This window comes from Nannospalax galili, unplaced genomic scaffold (assembly GCF_000622305.1).
Source record: "Nannospalax galili isolate Female #2095 unplaced genomic scaffold, S.galili_v1.0 scaffold610, whole genome shotgun sequence".
In the NCBI taxonomy this organism is placed as follows: Eukaryota; Metazoa; Chordata; class Mammalia; order Rodentia; family Spalacidae; genus Nannospalax; species Nannospalax galili.
The window spans coordinates 527,875-551,111 of record NW_008329141.1 but is presented as its reverse complement, the minus strand read 5'-3'; the positions used below and the strand labels follow the sequence as shown (position 1 = coordinate 551,111).

Here is a 23,237-nt window from a genome sequence, read left to right as displayed (position 1 = left end):
ATGGTTAGTGACTACCACATTAAATAGTGCAGACCTAGAATATTGCTATCATTCTAGAAAGTTCTACTGGAGCTCTGCACAAGGACTTTGAGTCCTGCACAGAGTCTTGTGCAACAGGAAGTAGGTAAAGCAAGAGTATGGCATCATGTAGAAGATATTTCAGGTAGCAGACCTATAAGTGGCAGGCCTCACTTCTATCTTGGGCATTAGCATTACCACCTATCAGTAGGTACCACCTCCCAGTGTTTAGAGCACAAACACACACCACCACAGCCAGCTTTTTAACATAATTCTGGAGAACCAGATTCAACTCCTCATGTTTGCAACTGCAAGCTCTTTATAAACTAAGCTGTCTTCTCAACCCCCTGAATATATTTTTTAGATACTCATAAATGTGTCTATTCACTCTAAGGTGAATTTTTAATGTAATTCAGTTCAGAATGATTCATGAGTTAAACTTTGTCCTGAGAAGATTACTTTCTGAGGAGAAGGAACAGGGAATACTCATATGTATGTATCATTAATTAAATAATGAGGACAAAATAAGTTCACATTAAAAGATGAAGCAGAGGAGGAGGTGAGTCTATGGGGAGAGATGAATGTGAGCTGGAGCATACAAGAAGACTTCTTACAGAAGATGAAACAAATGAAACTTTAAAATCTAGATACAGGGCACGTGAGATGGCTCAGCAGGTAAAGGCTTCTCACCAAAGCCTGATAGCCCGAGTTTGATCCCTGGAACCCACATGGTGGTAGACGAGAACCGTTTCCCTCAAGTTGTCCTCTGACCTCCATGTGTGCATCATAGCACATGCAACTCCCATAAACAAACAACAAAATCATTAAAAAAATAAAAACATAGAAAGCATAAAAGGTGATGTGACTAGCAATAGCAAAACTACAGAGGTAGAACAAACACTGTGTGTTTGATGGGAAGGAGTTGAGGGGGAGGGAGAACTAGAATGCAGAATACTGGAGAGTAGGGAAAATAAGATTAATTATTTAGGTGATACCAGTCCGAAAGGGGCCTAGCGCCCCAGAATAATACAATTAAACTTGATCTCACATAAAGGAATGAGACTGAATAGATTGTTGGTCAGTCACATGCCATAACTAAACATGTACTTTGGGAGATAAGGTGAGGATCATGGACAGAATGGCCTGAGGAACATAGGATGGAGCAGGTGGTCCACTGAGAGGCAGGATGAATTCAGACAGGAAGCAGTGGGGTCTGGGGCATGGTAGTATGGTGTGTGATAAATGAATCCAAGAGCATTTATTGTATGAAATAAAAGTATTTGTTGAAAAACTTGGTAAATGCAATGGTGAAAAGGCCACAAAACATGACTTGGAAGTTTCTAGAAGAAAGAAACAATCTGGAAGGAGTAATTGATCTGGAAGGAAAGACAGTGATGATCTTGTTTGTGTAAATGTTGCAGAAGTGACAACAGGGCATTGAAACAGAAATGTCCTTCACCAACATGGGCCTCGTTGAAGAGACCGTACCATAGTTACCAGAAGCCGTTATGATGGCAGTGGTTCAGGCTATGAGAAAACAAGGTTTACTGATGGAGAGTAGTGTGAGGACAGGAGGTGAGATTAGTATCGATATAATAATATCGAAAATTTATAGAGCGTGCACTTGCTCTGTGTCAGTCATTTGGCTGTATTTTCAATCTATCACCTGATTTATTTCCATTTCACAGACAGCCAGAGAGCACAGAGTACACTAGTTGTTTTTCCTGCTGCTGTGATCAAACACCCTGACAAAAGCTACTGAAGGGAGAAAGCCTGTTTTGGCTCACAGTTTGAGGGTACAGTTTGAGGTCAAGGCCGCAGGAGCTTGAAGCAGCTGGTCACATTGCATCTGCAGACAGGAAGATGAAAACTAGCACCCAGCTAGCTTTCCTTTTATATGTACTCTGGGACCTAAGTCCAGGAAATGGGGCTTATAAGGTGGATCTTCCTACCTCAATGAACTTAATCAAAAGAATCCCTCACAGGCTTGGCCAGAGGATAACCTAATCTAGATAATCCATCACAGGTATGCCCAGAGACTTGTCTTGAAGGCAATTTGAGATCCTGTCAAGTTGATAATTAATATTAACCATCACACAGAGATTTTCTGAAAAAACTTAGCTAGCTGTATATCCAAGAAACAGCTGCCAGATCTAATGTCATTAAGTTTTCTCCATGTGTGACCAAGCAAACCTTAAACAAACTTGACCCCTTGAGCCAGTATTAAAGGTCATTTCTCTCTCCATAGGCTGGATTCATGAACGATGGCAGAATCTTGGCCCTGGACCTGGAGCATTATTGTAATGCAGGTAGCACCCTGGATGAATCATTATGGGTAAGTGTCTTAAAGGAAGTTTACATTCTTCCAAGAGTATTACACAAAGTAATTTAACTCAGGAAGTATTCAACCCTTACATAGTATTTAATTATAAAAGCACAAAGACTCTCACTGCGGGAATAATACTCATTCAAAAGCACTCACTGGGAGCTACAAGTGGAGCCAGAGACCTAGGCCAAGCTTGCCTCTGCGTGTCCTCTCCATGCCCCAATTCCCAATGTGAGCACTAGACCAAGCCTCTCAGCCTTGGCCCTATGGATATTTTGGACTGTGTAAGATCTACCCTATGCATTATGGGATGTTCAGTAACATCCTTGGTCTATAGATGTCACTGGCATGCAATCCCTAAATCTTAGCAGCCCAAAACAATCTCTAGATGTTACTAAATAACCATAGATAGTAGACAAAAGGATTTCCTCTGGTTGAGGATCAGTACATTAGAACAAATACCAGAATTTCTTTTTTAATTTTTCCCTGCTTTCTGTAATATAACTCTATAGATTCAGTGCATAGGGCCACAGACCCAGGGCATTTAGAAATATTTGAAACTTGAAAAAATGCATTTTCTTAACATGTGAAAATAAAAATAATTTAAGAGCTCAAGTCATTTAAGATTGCTGGGCATGGTGGCACACACCTTTAGTCCCAGCATTGGGAGGCAAAGTCAGGTAGATCTCTGTGAGATGGAGGCCAGCCTGGTCTATGTAACAAGTTCCAGGCCAGCTGGGCCTAAGGGAGACCCTGTTTCGACAAACAAACCAGAAAACATTGCATTTAAAATCATTTTACAGCAAAATATATTTAACTGGGGCATGGCACATTTTGCATGTTTGATGGGAGCTGAAAGGGAGCTGCCGTTTCTGGCCTGGTTTTGGTCTGAGGTCTCAGCATGGTAAAACAGGTACAGAAATATGGGGTCTTCTCACATCGATTCTGGGTCTCTTCAGGTAATAGAAATGGGACTTCTGAAGATGGACAATGCTTACAAGTTTCCGAACCTGCGCTGCCGGGGCTGGGCCTGCAGAACTAATCTTCCATCCAACACGGCACTTCGTGGGTTTGGCTTTCCTCAGGCAGGGCTGGTCACCGAGGTCTGCATCACAGAGGTGGCGGTCAAGTGTGGCCTGTCCCCAGAGCAGGTAACACTACATTAGTCTCACATAGAAAAGTCTGAATGTCTGAGATGAGAGGGCCTTGAAATTCTTCAGGAGAATTTGCGATAGGGGGTGAATGATTTTCTTGCATTTCACCCAGCCGAGTAGTTAATAAAGAACCAGTACTTCAAAGTTTAGTGATCCTTTTCTTAACTGCACTCCTCAAAAATCCTAGAAACAGAATTTTTGAGGAACAAGCATTGGCTTTTAGTCTGGTCAGTGAGAAGTTTCTATTAGTTGGGGGTTGTATTACTGTTTTATATTGCTATAACAAAATGTCTGCAGCTAGATAAAAATACCAAGAAAAGAGGTTTGTTTAGTTCACAGTTCAAGATGTCTGAGAGCATGGTTCCAGCTTCTGCTTTATTCTGGTGAGGACTGTTGGCAGATGACATTGTAGGATCTTACACAAGAGGGATCACATGGCAGGGCAAAAAGCTGGAGAAAGATTTTGAGATCATACTTTCCTACTGACTCTCACCAGAACTACCCCAGCTTCCATGAGAATGACCTTAATCTCTTGAGAGAGCAGCATCACCATCCTCCTACTTGGCCTCTCCTCTCAGAGGTTTTGCCCCCTCAACACCCACACTGAGCTCGCCTCAAACATCACACTCCCTGGGAGGTAAGCCAGGTCCCAACTCCAGCAGGGACATAACTACCACCAAGGTCTGCCAGACCTCCTCCTCGTTTCCCTAACATCTCAGGCAGCCATCATAAGGTTTGTCACTTAGTTACTCAGTGGTCTCCTGTCAGTGATTTAAGTCTTAGGCCTCAATTTCATTTGTTAGCAAAGATGGTTCCCTCCCTGGTGCCTCTTACACCCCCCAGGTCCTATGGGCTGAGCTCTCTCCTGCTCTCTTTCCTTCCCTGTGCTGGGGTAGAGATGACAAACAGGAGCACCTGGGAGAAAAAAGTGACCTCTCCCCAGATGAATACTCCTAGGCGGTCTACTGGCCTCTCTTTGGCAGATTTTGCAGATCAGATAGTACCACAGGCAATGTTCCTTCTGGCAACACTTGTGCCCCAGGAGGCCCTGGGAAGCCTGAGTCCTCAGTTCATCTGCCTTCTTCCCCTTAACATCAGATTCTATGGCCATAGGGAGGAGCCATCTTCTTTATGTCTTAAACTTGCAAGACCCTTGTCCTTCCCTTCGTGACCTCCCCACCACAGTCTCTCTCCTTATGATGTTCCATAGCAGGAGGGAGGAGGATGGCACAAAGGCCTCCCTTCCTGACTAGAGTCATCTCCTAAAATGACTGTCCCTGGGGGAATGGAGAGATGGCTCAGCAGTTAAGAGTACTGGCTTCCTTGCAGAGGACCCAAGTTCAATTCCCAGCACCTAGCTGGCTGCTAAAAAAATTGTCCTGTCCGGTTTCAGGGATCTGATGTCCTCTTCTGGCCTCTGCAGGTATCCACATGGTGTACTTACAAACCTGCAGGCAAAACACTCATACACATAAAGTAAAAATACATACATATTTAAAATTTAAAAAACCTTTCCCTGGAATGGCACAACTCATTAATTTCTACTTGTCCTCTTACAAGGATCTAAGAGATTCTTAGAGGCATTGGTTGGGGACAGTGTGTGTCTACAATGGCCTCCATTAGCTTTCAGAGGCCAACTGTGAGCCTTTTCTTAACTGAGAATACAAGGTGCTGAGCATCTTTACTCTCAGCTAAGGAGTCTGAGTTGCCAATTCTGGGAAGCAGTAACAATCTACTCAGGATTTCAGACATCTGGGGATAGAATCGTTTCATTTGTGGTTACCTGCACAGGACCTGAACATAACTGAGCCTTATCAACATTTCATCATGGGTAGGGGAGGGGCTCGTGAGGCCCCACTCCTCCCTGGGGGACTAATGGCAGTTAGTGGTTGCTGGAGGTGGGGGGTGGGGGTGCCACTTTCTTCAAAGGGGTAGGCACTGCTAAGTTACCCATACTCAGAAGTTCATACACATAAAAGACATGGCAAGGAGGATTTCAATGGGAGATGACTGTGGGGATGAGAGAGGACAATAAGGTAAAGATGACTAAAATTTATTGTATGCATGCATAAAACTATCAAAGGGAAAAAAGAATGTCATTCGTTCTTCCTAGCCATAAGTTATATTTAAGCAAATATTTCTGTTTGTTTGCTTTGGAAGTAAATGGTCTTATCTTGCCATAGCATCTGAATGTCCCAGATCCCATACTCTGAACACCTTTCAACAGATGCCACAAATACAACTAGAATTGAGAGTCAGGAATGTACCTGGCCTATGTTGAGAATAGACAGAAATACAGGCAAAAGATTCAGTCCTTTAAATTCACAGGAACAGCACAGAGGTAAGTCTAACAGAGTTGATCAGGGCTCCTAGTAGAGAATGAGGATGATACCTGGAGAAGGGATTAGTGAGGTCTAGGTAAAACCTGGCTTGGACCTTTCAAGTTGAGCAGAATTGGAGTAGGACAGTGGATGGACAAGATTATGTCTTCCAGGTTTCCCCTCACTTTTAAAGCCTTTCTTTCATAGGTTCGACTGGTAAATATGTACAAGCAAATTGATCATACTCCCTACAAGCAAGAGATTAATGCCCAGACCCTCTCCGAGTGTTGGAGAGAATGTATGGCCAAGTCTTCCTACTCTGTTAGGAAAATGGCAGTGGAAAAATTCAACGCAGAGAATTCCTGGAAGAAGAGAGGGCTAGCCATGGTACCTCTGAAGTTTCCTGTGGGTCTTGGCTCAGCAGTAGCCATGGGTCAGGTCAGTTCTCCAAACACATGTAGAAATGCCACCTGGAAGAGGTCCTGTGTTCAGCAGCAAATCAAATAGAGGAGGGACTTAGGAATGAGACCAGAGGCCCTTCATGGAAGGCCTGGTCTGGTGGGTTAGATCTCTAGTTTCCTGATCTTGACCTCATCTCTTCCGTGCTTTCATCTATTTTCTGGAAGGAGATACTAAAGATGCTAGCAATTTGCTCCTTAAGGTGGTTTCCTAATTAAACAATTTAAGGGCTTGGATATCTCCAGGGATCCCCCTCTCCTTCTCCCAGGGCAGAGCAACACTTTAGGTTTCTTTATTTGCAGGAGCCCTCTACTTCAAAATGCAAATTTATGCATATATAGGTTGAAGGGGAATGAGAATATCTGTGACACACACACTACCATCATTATAGATCATCCAGCTAGTGAGTGACAGAACCAAGATTCGACTTCAACATGCCTGGCTGCAGGTCCCATGTTTTCCTTGTACCTTGTTTGCTGCCTCCCTGAGCAGAAGCAACTCTTGCCAGCTGCTTAGAGGTTCAAATGCACCTCATTTACGGATTCCTTAATTCCTAGACTGTGAACCCTGAATGACACAGATGGCATCTAGTTAACCTCTGCATTTCCAGAGCCTACCACAGCACTGTCACAGAGCAGGGATCCAAATGTTGCACGGCTGACGCAATTGGGAACTCTTGAGATAAGAACTAACTTCCCACCAAAACCAGCAGTCATCGCTTGAGGATTTAAATTTCACCAACAATTTCCGTTATTTATAATGGAGAGCCATCTGGCCCAGTTGTGCTGATTTTAAAGGGTGAAGCTTTGTGGAATTATCTTTTGTGATGTTAACAATGAGGCATATGGTGGTGCCACTTAACTGAACCAAATTTGGCATTTTAAATAGCCAGAGGAGATTGCAGCACCACGTGGAAGAAATTACTCAGCAGTCCCTGATACAAATGCCACCCCAGACCTGCAGGCAGAGTGCTGTTACCAGCAGGGCCACACAATGGAGTACACACAAAACCATTGTAATTGTAGCTCAGTCACATATGCTAAGGCCAACTGTGAATTCCACCCACACTCATCAGACCCAAAGAGGCAAAATACAGAGTCTCTAAACTTAAGAATTTGCTCTTGCAAATTCACAGATCAAACATTTTTGAGCACCTACTACTCATGAGACATCATGTCATATTTAAGAAGATGACTTAGGCCATATCCTGCCTGAGAACTGTGCAGTAGAACAGAGCCCAGAAGTGACTGCTGCATCTGGCATCACTGCCCAGGGTAGCCAGCTCTAGGCTCTCTGAAGAAGACAACACTGTATTTTGGGAAGAAATGGTAGGAACACAAGATGATGATGTTAACAGAAGCCATGTATCAGATGATAGTAAAACATCCTCTGTTGCATCTCCCCAGGGTCCTTAGGCATATCAGACTATGGTCTGATATTCTAAGACTTTTCATTTGGGCATTAATGCACATGCCTTTCCTCTCAGATACACGATGTCCCCACTTTGCCAAGACATCACTAGTTTACTCCTGTTGACCAGGCATATGGAGACCACATTCAGTCAAAAGTGTTGTATTTGGAATGATGGCGGTTTCTGCTTATCATTCACTAGGGTAATGCATACCTTTGGATGCTAATAAGAGGTAGTTCTCCATGTGTGCTGGATAGCTTTAGTGTCAACTTGACAACTTGGGTTGAAGGAGCCTCAATTGGGGAATTTCCTTCATTGGACTGGCCTATGGCCATGTCTGTGGGGAATCTTCTTGATTGTTGAGTGATGTGAGAGGGCCCAGCCCACTGTGGGTGGTGCCACCCCTGGGCAGGTGGGCCTGTGTTGCATAAAAAAGCAGGCTGAGCAGGAGCCAGGGGAGCAAGCCAGTAAGCAGCATTCCTCCATGGCCTGTGCTCCAGCTCCTGCCTCCAGGTTCCTCCTCTGATTCCTACCTTGGGCTCCCTGATGAACTGTGAGCTGGGAGATGTAAGCCAAATAAACCCTTTCCTCCCCAAGTTGGTATTGGTCAGAGTATTTTGTCATAGCAGTGAAGAAACAAACCAGAATGCCATGTATGGTCTACAGGCCACAAGTATATGTGAAGGTAGACAAAGAATTGATCTAGGAATACAGTCCTTTGGGTTTATCTGATGCTTGGCAGGGAGCATGCAATTCCTTAAGTACCACTTATGACCAGAACTGCTTACACATAACCTGATTCATAGAGGTGTGGTAAAATTTTAGGTTTATGAAGTGAAAATTAGCTTGTTCCCAGAATTTTTCTTAGCTCCTACTTTTCAAATCCCTGATTAAGTCAGGCATAATGGTACATGCCTATAATCCTGATAGTCAGAAGATGGAAGCAAGAGGATTGCTGTGAACCCAAGGTCAGTTTAGACTAGTCTATTAGCTACTTTTCTCATGGCTGTGACAAAATACCTGATAAAAGCAACTTAAGGAAGTGTTTATTTTGGCTCATAGTTCGAGGGCTCAGTACATCATAGTGGGGAAATCCTGGTGACAGGAGCACGAGACAGCTATTCACATTGCATCCACATTCAGGAAGCAGAGGGAGATGAATGATGGTAAAGCTGCTCCTTTTTTATGCTCTGGTTTCCTATCCCACAGAAAGGGCGGGTCTTCCTACCACGGCAACCCAGTCTATTAACTCTCTAACTGTCATACTCAGATTTATCTGCTAGATGATTCTAGATCCTATCAAGTTGTCAATCAATATAAACCATCAGAGGCTATACAATGAGTTAGGCACAAGAGTGGACTATACAGTGAAGCCGTATCTCACAAAACAAAGGATCCGGAGTTATTACATCATTCTGCATAGAAACTTAGATATTAAGAAACCTGGCTGACAGAGTTTTAGTGACCCCTGGCTGACTCAGACCATATCTGTAAGATTGTGCTTCCTCGAAGATAGCTGCAAGAAGTCACATGCTTGGCAATACTAAAACATGGTTTGCTTAGTCTAGCAGATTTTGATTAGAGGACTCTTTAATTCTATGAGCAATTTGGTTGCTTCTGAGTCTTTGTGAGGACCTCCACAGTGAGATAACATTACTTCCAAGTTCCCTCTCAACTCCAAAGCTCTGTGATTTTGTTCAGGCATCCTAGATCATTTTGTAGCTGAACAGTGAATACATCTCTGTTCATTTTACTTGGATTTTCATTTTTGGGTCTCTGTAACATACCTACAATTATGAGAGTGTGTTCACACAGCTATTCTCCCTCTCTCTCCAACTATGTATGTATATATAAACTTGCATTTTTTAAATGGAGGAACCCACAAATAAAGAAACTTAAAATTTTGCTTCACTGTGAGGCAGGGGATCCTTGGAGATACCCAATGCCTTTAAATGCCCTAATTAGGAAGCAGTACTTTAAGATGTACTTATTGCCACAGACACAGAGCCACCCAGAAACAGTGTGGCCTCTTGTGGTGGGGGCGATCACCAGGCAGCACTCGCCCTCCTGTTGCCTAGGCTCTGCTTGGGTTATAAATACATACATATTTTTTGGCAGGGGCTGGAGGTGGGATGGGGGTAGGGTAGAAGAGAAAATAACATTGGTAGAAAGTGTTTTAGCTGGTATGACATGTTCAAACACTAATCAAAAACGCTTCTTCTGTTTCATGTTTTCTTCCCCTGCTTAGGCAGCTGCCCTGGTTCACATTTATCTTGATGGCTCTGCACTGGTCACTCATGGTGGGATTGAGATGGGGCAAGGTGTCCACACTAAAATGATTCAGGTAAAAATGCAAATACTGGATTCTGTTAAGTATGTCCTCACAGATACGTTCATGAGGGAAGAACCGTGAATGCATTTCTGTTCCAAAATAAAGGACAGGAGGCTTTAGGTTTGACAGCTTAAGCTGTTAAACTATTAGTAGAGCCTGGGTAACAAGTCAGTTTTGTAACTGAGCCCCAGAAAAGTATGTGGCAGGGAAGTCAAATTGCTTTATTGCTAAAGAAATTTTGTCCTTGTTTTCTGCTTTTATTTCGATATATTGACACTGAATTGTCCTTCCTTGAATCTTTTCTAAGCAAAGAAAAGATGTACAAATTATGATGTGCAATGTTTCTTTTTCATATTAAGGGCTCTGAATAATCAATAATATAAGTCAGATTTGATATTTCCAGCCAAGTTTGTTAGCGATACTATTTTAGGGTCCTTATTTCCTTCCAAAATTACTAAGATGTTACCGTTGTAATTTTGTACCTTGTGCTTTTTCCAACTAATCTTATAGAGAATAACTGCTGCTTCTGTCATTACAAAATTTTTTAACAATTTCCAGACATGGTGATGCAGGCACATAATCTTCACACTTCAGAGGCTAAGACAGGAGGATCAGGTCAACTTAGCTGCATAGCAACATCCTGTCTCAATGTATATGTGTTTGTAATTAATTTAACTCTGCCCCAATTATTGAGCACTTCAACAAACATTTTTTCTACATTAATGTATAATTCTGTCAGTGATTATTTTCTTAAAATAGCTCATCAGAATTGGAATTACTGACTCATGGGGTATGAGTGTTTTTAGTTACTTGACACACATTACTAAATTGTTTTCCATAAACTGTCATATACTAATATTAAATGTGAAGAGTTGTTGAAAAACCTAGATGATTTTCAGATGAATGAAAGTACCTCAAATATTCTAATTCAGGGTTTTTTTTCCCCGATTGTATGGACTTTGAACATTTGTTTTCTTTCATACTACTAATCCGTTGAGGATTGTTCAGCTCCGCTATTCCCCACATTGGGGCTGAGATTCAGTGTCTTCCCTATTGAGCCAAAGATCTTATGTTGAGAGCCTGTGCACTCTGCATAGAGACTTTTCTGAGAGCCAAGCATTGTGCACTTTAAGTCTAAAATTATTTTCTCCGGCACTGAAAGATAGAATAAAGCAGCCTCTAAACTCCAAGTTGGCACTTGGCCCTAGCACCATGTCTTCCTCCTGTGATGTGTGTGCTACTGAGGCTGCGGTCCTTCACAAGGGACACTTTTCCTGGATCACCCCCAGAAACATCCATGGGAAATGGGCAGCTTTGATTACAGAAGTCAACTTTGCTAGAGTTTTGCCAAGCATGGTGGGAAGAGTGGGCTCAAGGGTGTTGATTTCAAGATTATAAAGACATGGATGGAATTCTAGAAAAGAGGGATTTTTGTGCCTAGAAGAATTCATGGGTTGACTCCCTTGTCCCTGTCATGCATACAAGAGCTACATACACATACTATCTGAACATGTGCATAGACCTACAACTAATCAAAGTGTTGGAAAAGAAACTGTTCAAAATTCCAGGTGGTCAGCCGTGAATTAAAGATGCCAATGCTAAATGTCCACCTGCGTGGGACAAGCACAGAAACCGTCCCTAACACAAATCCGTCCGGAGGGTCCGTGGTGGCAGATCTCAATGGGTTGGCAGTAAAGGTAAATCCCACTGCAGTGGCATCAGTTTTTAACCCTTCAAGGCCAGATCCATGGGTGGAGATCAGAATATAGGAGAGTTCCTCTCTCATCTTCTTCCTCAGTCTGAGGCTTGATCAGTGGTGTAACACCCAGCAGTTCTGTGTGCAAATGCTGCTCTCCTCTCTCACTGATTCTTGACATTTCACCAGTAAGCAAATCTTTATTCTACCCCAAAATGTCCCAGTGTCTTTCCACTTCCTTGTTCAATCAGACTCCCACCTCCCCGGACCTTTGGATATTCTCTCTATCCCAATTTTATTGCCTGTCACTGACTTTACACTACCTGAATGAACTTTCCCAGAAAATAAACGTAATCTTGTTTGAAAACAGTGGTTGAGGGTTTGTCAACAGTTTTCTGTTAAATCTTGACTTAGTGTAGCTTCTAAAGCAATCGTCTTTAAGCCTTTCCATGACTGGCACTCGTACACGCATATGCCCCTGATGAGACTTTACATATCCTCTCCTGTACTGACCTACTTCTCCCTGTCACCATGGTCCTCACAGACAATGCTACAGGATGAGATACGATGTTGTCTTAACATTGTTATTTTCATGAAATTATAATCATAATTTTAATTTAAATAACCCACAGAATGCTTGTCAAACTCTTCTAAGACGCCTTGAACCCATCATCAGCAAGAATCCTCATGGAACTTGGAAGGACTGGGTAAGAATCACTGGTTCTCCATATTTTATCATAGAAGAGGGAGAAATATGTGTGAATTAGTGTTTATGGAAAGAGCGATTCAAAGGCACCGTCATTGCATGATGATAAATAAAAGACCCCTAAGTGCTTGCCGTGTAGAGATCCTGTCAGAGTACAGCAGAAGAGAGATTGCATCTGAGAAAATTCTCCATTAGAGAAGATGAGGTTCCTGCTGAAACTCCTCTTCTAAGCTAGTATTCACTCATGTTGTATCCTATGGAACCTGGATACCTTCTGAATAACAGCTATGAGTCTGTTTGCTCTCCTTCTTTGGGTTCCACTGTTCTTAAACTAGAAAAGAAATGTTGGAATCATTCTGTAAATCTCATATAGACAATCATTTAGAAACAAGAAACCAAGTCATGAGGTACATGTTCGATGAACAATAGACACTCAATAGAATGGAAATAATCACCTGCTTCCTCTGATGCACTTGCAATCTATTTGGAAGAGAAGACACTCTCTAAAGTCAACTAACAAGCTTTTCAAAAACAGAAGGCTATTAAGTACTAGATGATGTGGAATATGCATTCGCAAAATCTTGGATTATGTGCCACAATGTATGTTCTAGATTACCAATTGCACAATCTTAAAACATAGATTCATAAATTATTTACAGAGTTCTGCTTCAAAAGATTGCAGATGCCAGGCATGGTGGCACCTGCCTTTAATCCTAGTACTTGCGAAGCAGAGGCAGGTGATCTCTGTGAGACTGAGGCTAGCCTGGTCTATATAGTAAGTTTCAGGTCATTTGGGACTACGGGAAGACTTGGTTTCAAAATAACAACAACAAAAAATTGCAGGGGTTAGGTACTTCGGTGGTAATATGTGTGTCTAGCACGCTGGTGGCTCTGTTTCAGTGACTAGACCCCCCCAAAAAGTTCCTATTCTTTCATAAAGGCTCATTCTGTACATAGTATTTATGGAATATGAATTTCCTCAACCTGTTGTGGGCATCTTTGCCTGTGCCTCTGCCTAGTGCTGCCTGAGCCCAGAAAGGTCAAAAGTGACTACTGAAGAAAGTTGCATCTAGATGTTGTTTAGGAGCATTCTTCCCTACCACCCACTGAAAGATGCTGCCACTCAGCATCTGAAATGGCTACGCTTTCACCACCTCTCTTAGACTTGAAGATTTGGACTTTACCTTCATTTTTCTGTTTAGTAGTTAACCATGTGTGCTTGTTTAATCAGGAGGCCATTTACTGTAAATGGTACAATTTAGCAAAATTACTCACTTTAACTAAAACTGTTATAGATACATGACATTAACATTGAACATTCAACCAGCCATTGTTCCCCAAAATTGGCCGTGTTAGTAGACTGATACTTTCCAGATGAGTGAATTTCTTCATAAAAAGCATGTAGGTGACCATTGTAGTGTAACATACCATGGCAGTCATTGATCACAGCTATATTCATTGAGCAGACACTGCTGCTCGACACAGTGAGGCACATATGCTTATGTAGATGGAGAATGCTGAAAGAAATGGGTTCATCTGGGGCCTTCCTCTTCATTGCTTTGCTTAACACATACTGCAGTTAAGACTGGAATCACGAGGAATCCCATCTCTACACAGCCTTATTGCAGCATGCTGTGCTCTCCCTTCACAGGCACAGACTGCTTTTGACCAAAGAATCAGTCTTTCAGCTGTTGGATTCTTCAGGTAAAATTGCCCCTTCAATCCCATGTTATAGAAAATATCAATAATAGCTTGAGGAAGTTCAGTTGTTTGCAATTTTGGTAAAAAATGGCATACTACCTTTAGTTAACCTGCTGATCTAAGCATTTATATGGTAGTTAATCCAGGTGTCCAGAAAGATATTTCGGGGAAAAATAGGTACATAACTAAACTTTTATTGTGTGATAATTCAGAGTGATAAGCTTAGCGCCCTGGGAATTAGCACTTGGAATCCACAGCAGTTGTTGACTTTTTGCTAAATACATAATCTGTCCCTAAAGTTAAGAAACAAATGGTAGGGCATACAAATTAAGCCAAAAATAAGGTGCCCCTCCTAAACATGTAAAAAGAGGACAGTAATGGTGGTGTTGAGGTATGGAGCCAGATGGACCTGCATACTTGGGAAACAATGTTTAAAATTATTTAGTGGAGAGTGAATGCCATGTGAGAGCTGGGCGTTCCTTTATTTTGTCGCTTTGCCTGGTGTCATAGAAGTCCTGGGACTCTAACTGGCAATCGGGAATAGGCACTGGAACATTTTAATGGCCACCACCAGGCTGAGGGAAGCAGAACAGACAGAGTAGAGAAGACTTAACAAGTTGCTGGCATGGACTTCTCTTTACCACTGATGTTTACCTGGAGTCCTTAAAGAAAGAAGAGTGGGGAACATAATAAGCACATAGTCTGATGGTAATGCCAGAAAATGAGAGCCAACAGGCTGGATCCCTCATCCAGAATGTTGACTGTTGGGCCCAGAGAGAGAGAAAAAGCAAGCAAACATGCCCCTTTGAAATAGTGTTTGGCTTAAAATGCAGGTTGAAGTCCCAAAGTCTGATAACAGAATTACATGATCCAATATTGGCTAAAGGCAGAAGGATAAATAATCATAAAGCCAGAAGCTAACTTCCAGAAGTAAAAATTCACTGGTCATGAATAATTGGCTGTTTTATCAGACAGTGAAGATTGAATAAGAAAAAAAGCAAATATTTATTTATTTGACACATTTACTGAGCACGCATTATGTGCTGGTGGGTCACTGTACAAGTGTGTGCTTCTGGTTTGCACAGCTCCCTTTGGGACTGTTTGATCATCATGGTCTGTGATGATAGGACTTGATCAGTTAGCATGCTCCTCAAGAATTTTGTTTCTTTCAGGGGTTACGAGTCAGACATGGACTGGGAGAAAGGCGAAGGCCATGCCTTCGAATACTTTGTATATGGAGCTGCCTGTTCAGAGGTTGAAATAGACTGCCTGACAGGGGACCACAAGGTCAGTCCCACCTGGGAATGTCTTCCAGCTGTACTTATGAGACACTTAAACTCCACACATGCTGTCTGTTGGAGGAAAATTGGGTATCTGGTGGCAGCACCACGTATTTGCCCTAAGAGTAATTTCTCTGTGTTACTAGAAGAAATCAGAAACTTGGCAATTGCCTTAGGAGTATAATTTCTTCCCTGAAAAACAATTAGTCTCCGTTCTTCTTGTTTTCTTTTTTCACTATCAACTGAAAACAAAAAAGAAGCTACTTCAAAAAAGAAAGGTAGCCTGAAGAGGACTTCTATGCAGACAATTCTCATAGTGTCTTCATGAGACATGTCCTCGTGTGATATTCTTGAATGGTTCCATAGGCATCCATAACCTGCTGACAGCACCAGGGCCAACTCCAGAGAGGCAGTGACCAGCCACTCTTCTTTTTAGATGGTAGAAGCATAATCTTGTGGTTTTTAAAACATTTCAATTATTATTGTTTTATTTTTGTGTGTGAGTGTATTGCCTGCATGTATGTAAGTGCACCCATGTCATGCAATGTCCACAGAGGTCAGAAGAAGGTGTTGGATTCCCCTGGAACTGGAGTTACAGATGGTTGTTAGCTGCCATGTGGGTACTGGGAATCAAACCCAGGTCCTCTGCAAGAGCAGCCAGTGCTCTTAACTGCTGAACCATCTTTCCAACTCCATAATCTTTGTGTTTTAAAGGAATGTTATAAAGCAGTGCATACATAGATTCACACACATACACATTCACATACCAGCTTTGAGGACTCAGCTTCTCTTCTTGTACCTGGCCTTTAATAGTAAAAAAAACAAACAAACAAAAAAAAAACAAACACCGCTTAGTGGTCATTGCCAATAATAGTAAATAATCATTAATACGTTGAGACTATGATAGCCCTCACAAATGCCATGTGACTAAGGCTACTCATTTAGTGAAACTCTGTTCCCAAACCTACCCAGAAACAAACTCTAGCTTTTGATATCTTCAAATATCTTTTATGTCTACATTCTTAGATAGTGATCAGATACAACTTTTCATTTAATACTCCCTAACATGTTTTTTAAGTATAGTCATGCTCATCTTTGAAACTGATATATACTTTTATTGAACCTACAAGTATTTGGCTTGTCTGGATTCTAACTCAGACTGTATCTCTTTTTGAGAACTTTGGACTGGGGCTAAAAACTAATAACGCCAAGCATAACTCCGGTGACAGTGACTGTCCTTGGAGTTCCCTCACACTAATTTTTGAATCCCTTTTCCCTCAAAGAAAAAATTGTTGAAAACATAACTGTTTAGATTTTCTTATATATTATTTTTGTCATGTCCTTAATATCTAACAATAAAATAATAACCTGGTATTGGTGCAGGGATTTTGAGTGTGATAGGACCTTTCTCACCAATCATTTGTGCTTGATGCAAGGACCCACAGTGCTGGGCACTCACAGTCACCAAAGATAGATCTAGGACAATGCCTCTGAGTGTCTCCCTAGCTATTGGTCACATACCTCATTTCTTTGCATAGACCTACCTATCTGTCCATTACATCTGTGTCCTGAGGGCAGTAACAGCTGACTTCTCATGGAAAAGAAAATGAAAATGTAAACAAATGAAAGGACACCAGAGACGAAGCCACAGTCCTTTATAATGTCACCACAGAGTGATGTGCTATCGCCATATCCTATTGGTCACAAAAACTGACTTTGGTAGAGTTGAGAGAGAAGGAAATACAAAGACTATGAATACCAGATGGTGGGGTTTGTTAAGCATCTCCTTCCTATTAGAATATAGTGCCAAAGACCAGAAGTCCACATCTTTGACAGCAGAATCTTCACTAACATTAGACTTTGGAACACCTCGCTTCGTTTCCCACTGAGGCCATTTGTCTCCTGGCAGAACAGTCTTGCTAACTAATATCAAAGAGAATTTTTCATTTCATGTGTCTTTCAGTAAAAAAAAGTTGATACCTGAAGCTTTATTATGGTCAGACATTCTGGATCATTAATTTTCTTAAGAAAATTATTAGTTGAAAGTCCCAAACCAAATAAGAAAACTTGTGAGGTTTCTTCGTTCCCTAATGATTATCAGTAGACTCTGTTTAACATCACTCACATCTAAGAAAGTACAGACTTCTTAAAGAACAAGGGTGTTACTAGCACACTGATGATGCCTACTCTTCTCTGAACTTTCAAGATATTATAAAGCAAGTTATAATGGCAGATTTATTCTCTTCCTCACTCCAGAAATGAAAAGTCTAATAAAACAGTATCAGTTCACTTTTTTTCGCTGACACATCCTGAATTCCATGTTTCAGTAAATGTTACTGGTCGTCAACATTTACTTTTGCTGTATTACTATGTTTGTTGTGGTGGATTCTATTGTTTGCACCTCTCAGCTTGAATTCAATCAAAATCAAATAAATATTTTATTCTATTCTTTCCGAGAAAAACATAATGCTTAATCTGGTTAAAAATATTTGTGTGTGGGATGGATGCATGACTCAGCTGTTGAGAGCACTGTTGCTCTTGCAGATGACCCTAGTTCAGTTTCCAGCAATCTGAAACCTTCTTCTGACCTCCAAGGACACCAGGCACATACACAGTGTACATATATACATGCAGACAAACATTCATACACATAAAATAAAAGTAAATGAATCATTGAAAAAAAAAAGAATACAAAATAGGGGCTGGGGGTGGAGTTCAACTAGAAGAGTGCTTGCCTAACATGCATGAGGCCTTGGGTTCGGTCGCCCGCATAGCAAACACTGATCACGGGGGTGCCTGCATGCAGTAAAATAAAAGTAAATGAATCATTGAAAAAAAAAAAGAATACAAAATAGGGGCTGGGGGTGGAGTTCAACTAGAAGAGTGCTTGCCTAACATGCATGAGGCCTTGGGTTCGGTCGCCAGCACTGCATAACCAATAATCCCAGAACTAGAGAGGTAGAGGCAGGAGAATCATAAATTCAAGATCATTGTTGGCTACATATCAAGTTTAAGGCCAACCTGGGCTACATGAGTCTCTATCTCCAAAAGAAAGAAAGGAAGGAAGAAGGAAGGGAGGGAGGGAGGGAGGGAGGGAGGAAAGAAAAGAAGAAAGAAAGAAAGAAAGAAAGAAAGAAAGAAAGAAAGAAAGAAAGAAAACCCAAATTTTAGACAATGAACTTTTTACATAATAAAATCATGGTTGCCTTTTTTCACCTGAAATAGCATGGTCCAAAGAAAAACTTTATTCCAATATATGGAGTAAGTATTTCTCAGGTTCTTCTAAGTTATCTGCATTAAAACTGTTTTAAATTTGTTTTTATTACTAGAACATCAGAACAGACATCGTGATGGATGTTGGCCACAGCATAAATCCAGCCCTTGACATAGGCCAGGTATGTGTAACTAATTTGCCTTATTTCCTGTTGTAGGGTCACAAACTGCTATGAGGTCAGAAGGGAAACATTCCATCTACTTTCTGATCATCTTTTTCCTGTACCCTTTTGGTCAAAATCATTTTATTTAGACCAGCTGTAGAACTCGGTTTCTTAATGTTTAAAAAGGCGGTTGGTGGCGGTGGGGGAACCAGTAGTTTTCAAAGACGCATACAATCTGATTAGAGCTTGAGCAAAACAAGGCCAAGCCTAGAAGTGACCTGTGGGCCCCAAGCTGGAGATATAGGAGGAGTCAACACTGAGAGCCAAGCCTTGGGTATACAGTGCGTTCTCTTTTAATGCTAAGTTTGGTAATTGACCCATCAGGAGTCTTACTTTTCCTACCTCTCCACCTCTGGGTGATTTACCTCCCGACCTTCCAGTGAGAGCATGCTGTAGCATCTCTCCATCGGTGACATTACACCATCGGGAATTGGGAAAATTGTATGGAGTGGAGAAGTCAAAGGTAGATTCAGGGGGTGTAGAGATGACTCAGTGGGTAGGTAAAGTGCTTGCCTCAGCTTGAGAACCTGAATTCAGATGCTCAGCACCCGTGTAAAAGCAGGGCACAGTAGCACTTACATGTAATTTCTTTCCCTGGGCAGGGCAGACAAGCAGATCCCTAGAACTTGCTGGCCAGCTAATCTAGTGGAATCAGTGAGCTCCAAATTCAGTGAGAGAACTTGTCTCAAAAAAGTTAAATAAAATGGAGAGTGATACAGGAAGACATTCGACATCAGCCTCTGGCCCCCACATACATACACATGCAAACACACAAACATGTACATACATACACCACATACCCTTGCATTAGCATGTGAACACACACAGACACACACACACACACACAGACACACACACACACACACACACACACAGAGCAGATTCAAGGAGGAAGTTTTATGGGCCAGGCAGTCAATGAAAAATGACCAGAGATGTTCAGGTAGAGTAAGGAAATGCACCTAAAGAAAGACATTTGGTGCGCACACTATATTCAGCTGTCATGAGGCTGGGCCGGAAGCCCTGCTGCCTGTATTAGCAGATTCAGCCATGAGTCTATGGGTAGAGAAGGGAAGAGGGTCTGGCTGAAGGGGACTTGTCAAAGGCAGACCCTTAGCTTAGTGGGTAGAGGTGACATGACCTAGGAGGTGGCTTGGAATTTGAGGATGGTTCATCTAGCATTGTGATCCATTCCTAGTACTTTTGGTCAAGGAACTTGGGCAATTTCAAAACTACAAAGAAAGCTTAGAGAGCACATAGGTTAAGCCCTTCATGTTACAGGGGAGCAAATGACTCCGAAGATGCAAAGCCAGCCAGCTTATGAGCTTGTGTGGAGGTGAGATGGGGGATTCTCCAGCCCCGAGAACCTTCCTCTAACCTGCTGGGTCTGTGGGAAGTCAGTACGTGAGGGGTTTCGTCTACTTTGTTGGTAGAGAAAACGAGGCTGTGTGAACAGGCCCTGTGAAGACTTCTAAGTTACTATTTCAATGGCTAAACTAAGATTAAAACCCAAGTCCTTTGACTTTGAATTGAGCACTGATTGGGATGTAGATAAATGCTTTTAGGTAGACTTTCAGTGACATGCTCTAAGATAGCCTGGAAACCCCCTTAAACTGAAATTTTAAAATTCAGGCAAACAGTACGTGGCTGAAATGCTGCATATGGGCTGTACTGTCTCATGTGTAGTAAGTAACTCCTTCTTTTCCCTCAGATTGAAGGAGCGTTTATTCAAGGAATGGGGCTTTATACAATAGAGGAACTGAGTTACTCTCCTCAAGGTGTTTTGTATACACGTGGTCCGAGCCAGTATAAAATTCCTGCCATCTGTGACATCCCCATTGAGCTGCACATTTCTTTTTTGCCCCCATCTGAAAACTCAAACACCCTGTATTCGTCTAAGGTAAGCTATGCTCTGTGAATACATCCATATTTATTTGATACCATAATTGGAGATACAGTCATCTCTTGACTGTTTGATGTTCTTACTGGGGTTACAGAAGAAAAATCCTTATTATACATTCTAATTATAAAGTAATGTAGCAGCATGGGAAAATGCTTTATTCCACATCTTAGAGCCCAACATGAACATGAACTATCAGATTCACTTGTTTTTCATCTTGCACTAATCCTCTTCATTTGGACGATTGTGTACGCTTCATTTAGAATCATTACCTTAGGCTAAAATTCTAAGAAAAAGAACGTTGGAGCAGAAAGTTACATTGCTTTTTAAATAAAAAATTACTTATAGTAGTATATTGGTTATGTGTTTATATAATTAATATATACTGTGTGTATGTATATATGCATGTATATTCAATGTGTGTGTGTCATAATCTACATGGTTCATTTCCCTCAAGGGTCTGGGAGAGTCTGGGGTGTTCCTGGGGTGTTCAGTGTTTTTTGCCATCCGTGATGCATTGAGTGCAGTGCGACAGGAGAGAGGCACCTCTGGGCCACTGAAGTGCAGTAGTCCACTGACTCCAGAGAGGATCAGAATGGCCTGTGAGGACAAGTTCACAAAGATGGTATGTTGTACCCAACAGGAAAAAAACCATAAAATTCTGGACTTTTGACCCCTATCATAGTCAAGTTTCTCTAACCCACCTCTGTGGTTTTCCATGGAGGGAAAGATGACTGGAATTCCTGACAGCAGGTGAACAAGAGAAGGGCAGGACGGGCCCTGACTTGTACTCCTTATGCTGTCCCTTTGTCACCCTGGCCTTACTTGGATCACTGTGGGCTCAGTTCCATACCACTTGAAAAAAGAAGGTCCATTCCTCTTAGCTTTATGTTTTTCCCTTGTTTTGCCCCCTTTCAAGGACATCTGAGTCAGAGATAGGAGTTGAGAACTGTGCTCTGACTTAAGGCACACAGCCAAGAATCAAGGCCACTCTAACAGCCTCTCTCCACTCTGGCCCCAATCCCAATGCGATCACAAGGATCCTTCCCACAGTTGCATCTCCGCTGGGCACATACTTCGGTTCTTCATGGAATACCAAGTGGCAAGATTTTTAATTGTAAAGGAATTCATGCTATTTTCAGTTATCTGACTATAAGAAAATGTTCCTTCTGTCATGGAGAAAGTTCCTCCTAAATTCTTTATGCCAGCTCTGGGGAATATCCTGGATGGTTCTCCTAGGGCCCCATATGGGAGAGACAGACACTGACTCTGTGTTCCATCTCCCTTGTTAAACCCTCTCCAGGACCCCTCCATATTTCATGTCCTGTTATTCTCTGACCTCTGGATGGCCTAGCTGCCCTACAGTGGTTTTCACCATTTTATGTTCTGCTATTTTTAACCTAAATTACAAACATGTTTTCAAGTTACAAACACCCTAATTGGTTCTTTCATTCTAGATTCCAAGAGATGGACCTGGGTCCTATGTTCCCTGGAATATACGTGTCTGAGCCAAATGCAGACTTCTGGAGGAAACGGGGCATCTCTTTCTGTGGAGAGATCTACCCATTTCTGCTCTTAGATGCTAGATATGAAAACCAAATTTTCACGGCTCAGGAATCATTCCACGTGGTGTTGCTTTTACATGGAGCTGATTTGGAATATTCTACTCAGGATTTGCTAGATACACTCAAGCAACTATAATGATACTTTAAATGATATAAATATTAAGTTTTTCCTCTGAGGTGATCTCTCTCATCATTCTGTCCCTGGATCTATCTAGCTAAATGGAATATATGCTGACTTGTTTGTGATTCCCTTCTGGCCCGTGGCTACTAGCAGAAGTTACACTGCCTGGTGAAAAATAAATTCCTAAATAATTCCATCCGCAGTACGAACTGTGAATTCATTTTTTTTTCATTTGTCCCTGTGTGCCATCACCCTACTTTTCTTATCAGAGCAGATTCAGACCCTGTATCTAAAGAGTCTCTGGGACCACAGGGAGGAGAAACATAAATGGAGTTCATCAAAACTACAAAGGCGGCCCCAGCATTCCTACCACTCAAGAGGCTGAGGTAAGAGGTACAGGAGTCCAAGACCAGCTTGTGCTACATAGCAAGACTCCAACTCCCCAAAACAAGGACTGCAGATATAGTCTAGTCAGTGGTAGCATGCCCACGGCCCTTGGTTCATCCCCAGCACTGAAAAAATAAAGATAAAAAACAGGAGAAATCCACAGAATAGAAGAAAATATTGCAGCTATATAATGAAAGTCTTGTGTCCAGAACACTTACAACTCATAGGGAAAAGAAAGTACTCCTTAGTTTTTTAAATGGACAAAGAAAGTGAATAGACATAGCTCCAAAGAAGGCATTTAAATGGCCAATAAGTAAATGAAAAGATGTTCAGACTCATTCGTCATTAAGGAAATGCAGGTTAAAACTGTAGTGAGATACCATTCACATTATACTATGATGACTATAATCAAAATGATTGAGAGTC

General features: G+C 41.8%; 1 protein-coding gene across 1 annotated transcript in view; it reads left to right on the top strand.

Moving 5' to 3' along the window:
• The window catches only part of Aox1 (aldehyde oxidase 1), a 77,719-nt gene extending 55,090 nt beyond the window's left edge, over window positions 1-22,629 (top strand). The window contains exons 24-35 of the mRNA XM_008833326.3: window positions 2,267-2,353; window positions 3,304-3,495; window positions 6,027-6,257; window positions 9,938-10,033; window positions 11,590-11,718; window positions 12,350-12,424; window positions 14,075-14,127; window positions 15,297-15,411; window positions 18,734-18,799; window positions 20,550-20,738; window positions 21,196-21,363; window positions 22,196-22,629. Coding sequence (XP_008831548.1) covers window positions 2,267-2,353; window positions 3,304-3,495; window positions 6,027-6,257; window positions 9,938-10,033; window positions 11,590-11,718; window positions 12,350-12,424; window positions 14,075-14,127; window positions 15,297-15,411; window positions 18,734-18,799; window positions 20,550-20,738; window positions 21,196-21,363; window positions 22,196-22,246 — 1,452 coding nt within the window. The 3' untranslated portion in view covers window positions 22,247-22,629. The remainder of the gene's footprint in view (window positions 1-2,266; window positions 2,354-3,303; window positions 3,496-6,026; window positions 6,258-9,937; window positions 10,034-11,589; window positions 11,719-12,349; window positions 12,425-14,074; window positions 14,128-15,296; window positions 15,412-18,733; window positions 18,800-20,549; window positions 20,739-21,195; window positions 21,364-22,195) is intronic.
• Window positions 22,630-23,237: the final 608 nt, after the last annotated feature.